The sequence below is a fragment of the Mus pahari genome, chromosome 14 (assembly GCF_900095145.1).
Source record: "Mus pahari chromosome 14, PAHARI_EIJ_v1.1, whole genome shotgun sequence".
In the NCBI taxonomy this organism is placed as follows: domain Eukaryota; kingdom Metazoa; phylum Chordata; class Mammalia; order Rodentia; family Muridae; genus Mus; species Mus pahari.
Genome location: NC_034603.1, coordinates 47,922,337 through 47,925,952, shown reverse-complemented (window position 1 = coordinate 47,925,952; position 3,616 = coordinate 47,922,337). Strand labels below are relative to the sequence as shown.

General features: G+C 47.4%; 1 protein-coding gene and 1 long non-coding RNA gene across 3 annotated transcripts in view; one reads left to right on the top strand and one right to left on the bottom strand.

The window, feature by feature from the left end:
• Adap2 (ArfGAP with dual PH domains 2) overlaps window positions 1-3,616 on the bottom strand; it is a 25,874-nt gene that overhangs the window by 10,456 nt on the left and 11,802 nt on the right. For both annotated transcript variants that reach the window (XM_021213000.2, XM_029546513.1), the window contains exon 6: window positions 2,890-3,036. In XM_021213000.2, coding sequence (XP_021068659.1) covers window positions 2,890-3,036 — 147 coding nt within the window. The remainder of the gene's footprint in view (window positions 1-2,889; window positions 3,037-3,616) is intronic.
• The window catches only part of LOC110332050, a 19,456-nt gene that overhangs the window by 9,084 nt on the left and 6,756 nt on the right, over window positions 1-3,616 (top strand). The gene's annotated exons all lie outside the window — the stretch shown is intronic.

The following is a 3,616-nucleotide window of genomic DNA, read 5'->3' as shown; positions in this document are numbered from 1 at the left end:
CTCTCTCTCTCTCTCTCTCTCTCTCTCTCTCTCTCTCTCTCTCTCTCTCTCCCACACACACACACTCCAATCACTACCCACATTCCCACCACCCCACGTGCGTTTCCTCCCAGCCCTACCCATCCTTTGAACTATGACAGTCTATTCATTGCGTACATTAGTTTAGATGTTGTAATAAATTCCTGGGCAAGTATTTCACAGTGGTGAGATGCAATGGAAGCCTTCTGGGTTGCTCCTCCCCAAGTTTCTCTGAGAACTGATCCTCAACCTCACACCCCACAGTCCCCACCCTGCCTTGGATCCAGCAGATGGACCAATAAAGAGAGAGGACTGGACTTATCAGATCTGCTCTCACCCAGGAATCTGGGATGGAGAGGCAGAAAGACTTGCTGGGAGATCTGTGGTACAGTGCGTAGAGGTCATGCACTGATTGAGGAAGTCATGTGAGTGCAGACTCAACAGAGAGCAACAAGTTCCTTTCTACGCCCAAAGCCAGACACAGCCAGACACACAGGCCTTGTGGGACTTCTGAGCTCTCCTGTCCTGGTGTTTGTTAAGGGCTCTCTTGGCAGGGTATGTTGGCCTATGCCTACAATCTCAGTGGGAGGAAGGCTGAGGCAGGAGGATTGCTCCAAGTTCAAGACCAGCTGAGTTACATAGCAAAATATAACTCCTCCCTTTTTAAAAAGGAAAGAAAATGAAAATCAAAAGTTCTTGGGTCTTAGGCATTGGGAAAATGGAGCCACCTCAGAAAAAGAGGAACGCAGCATGTGCTTAGGCTGTATTTATAGTCACAGCGTAAGGAGAAGAAAAACAGCCCTGAGCAGCCAGCGACTGCAGCCCAGAGTGTTTCCATCGCCTCTCACCACTGCCAAAACCTTTCACAGCGATGCTTCCTGGTCACTCGGTGCTTAAAGACCCTGTGGGAGCCAGGTGTGGTGGTATACACCTTTATTCAGCACTCGGGTGTGTCCAAGGCCAGCCTGGTCTACACAAGCTCCAGGCTAGCCTAGATTACCTGGTATGAATCCTTCAAAATAACAACAGTAACAACCAAGTCCCCAAGCAAACAAAACCAATCAACCAAGCAAATAAAAGAGTGGTGGGCATTAGGGAGCGGTCCAGAGTCACCTCCCCAGTTTGAGGGACCCTTGGAAAAATCTATTCCTCTAACTCCAGATATTGGCTGCCCAAGGTTCTCTCACCAGCAGAATCATACTTACACATAAAATAAAAGGAAGAGATCTAATTTTTAAAAAATGTCTTGGCCGGGCGGTAGTGGCACACTGATCCCAGCACTCCAGAGGCAGAGGCAGACAGATCTCTGTGTTTGAGGCTAGCCTGGTCTACAAACTGAGTTCCAGGACAGCCAGGGCTACACAGAGAAATCCTGTTTTGATCTTTGATCCCTCCCACTAAAAAAAAAAAAAAGTTGTTAAATGGATGCGGGACTGAGGAACTCTCCACTGTGTGACCTGAGTAAGGGACCTGACCTGTCCCTGTCCCTTGAATGTGGGGAGAAAATATTTTCAGGGTTATCAAACATTCAGACATGAAGGCTAACAGTCACCAAGAGCATGACCTGGCAAAGTTAAATGATCCCACAGTGTCAGCCAATGTTTACTTAGCATCTCTGCCTGTCCCATCACTGACTATGCTGAGCCAGTTCACGCTCACATTGATCCTTTGCTGGACTGCTCTGCTCCTACTGGCTGATCTCCCTGTCTTGCCATGTATCGTAATTCGGCTACAAACCCGTGATCCTCCTGTCTCCGTCTGCCAAATGATGAGACTACAAAGTTGTAACATTTCCTAAGCATTTTTGCATGTCCTAATCACTCAAGACTCTGTTTAAGTTTCTAATTGATCAGGTCTCGAGTGGACTGAGACTAGTTTTGCTTATTTATTTGGGGACTGGACAGAGAGATGGTTCAGCTGTTCTGAGCCTCCCAGGACCCACACTAATCTATAACTCCCAATCCAGGGGAGTCTGATACCATCTCCTGGCCTTGTGAGCACCAGGCACAAATGTGGTACACAAACACAATGCAGGCAAAACACCCCTAATCATAAAATAACATATTTTTTTAAAAGATATTTGTTTCTACTTAATGTGTTTTACCTGCATGTATATCTATGCACCAACTAAGCGTCCTGCATACACAAACCAGAAGGCGGCACTGGATGTCCCGAAACTGAAGTTATAAACTCTTGTGTCGATGCTGGGAACTGAACCCAGGTCCTCTGCAAGGGCAGTGGGGGTTGCACTGAGCCATTCCCCAAGTCACACAAGGTCTTAAGTAATATGGATGCGCTTGGTCCAGTGGAAGGAAAGATCCTGGCCCAGCCCATTGACCCTTCCTCCTAAATCACAATCTCCACCCTACCCTCACCTGCCCTTTCTTTTTTGTTGTTGTTGTTATTGTTGTCTCACTATGTAATCCAGGCTGTCCTGGACCTCAATCTATAGACCAGGCTGGCTTCAAACTCAGAGATCCACATGCTTCTGGCTACCTAATGCTGGAGCCTGGTGTGTGCCACCGTAGCCAGTGGATTTGCTGTATTTGGCTAAGGTCCCCTCTGCTAACTTTTCTCTCACTGATGAGTGGCCACAGTACTTGCTAGGTTCATCTATATCCCACTCTGCCTTCCTCAGATCTCTGATTCAGAGTACAAATTGGAAATAGATAAAGACACTTAGCAGCAGCAGTAGCGGCAGCAGCTGAAGCAGTATGGTGGCAGCGGCAGCAGCAGCAGCAGCAGTCGTGGCAGCAGGTCTCCAGAAGCAGCTGAGGGCATGACAGATAAAACTTGCAGCTGAGGTGATGAGCTGAGACCGTGGACTGGGCGCCATGCTGGAGGCTGCAGAAGTACCTTGAGTCATCTCACCTTCCCACTGTCATGATAAACAAACAGGTTCCTGGTGTGGCCCTCCTTCCTGTAGGTGATCTGCAGCCCGTGGGGATGTCCGATCTTCTCTGTCTGGAAGGTGGCATTTAAGTCCTTGATGCTGATGACAGCCTTTGGGGCTTTACCCTAGAAGAGAGAAAGGATCCTCAAGATACCAATGGCCAAGGCTTTCAGTACAAGCCAGCCCCTAATACAAAACCCTGGGCTGCTCTGATAGCCCCCTGAGCTGGAACACGGCTGTTCACACGTTTTAGTCACAGAACTTTTCCTGGAGCAAACCAATCACTTGTGTGAAATAAACAGCCAGACAGCAGCTCCTTGGGCACAGACACGTGGTGGGGGCACTAACAGATGCCCCTGCACCAGCAGGAGTCACACTGAACTCTTCTCTGGCCCATAAATTTTAAAACACAAATTTAAATTCCAAGCCCTGGACCTTGAGCTTGCTAGACAAGTGCTTTACCACTAAGGGACACCTCCAGCTCCCTTTTGTTATTTATTTATTTATCTTTATTTATTTTATTTACTTATTCATAACCTGTCACTAAGCTATACCCAAGTCCTTCTATTATTCTTGTATATGAATTTTTTTTGCTAGAAAATATATATTTTTTTTTGGTTTGGTTTTTCGAGACAGGGTCTCTCTGTATAGCCCTGGCTGTCCTGGAACTCACTCTGTAGACCAGGCTGGCCTCGAACTCAGAAA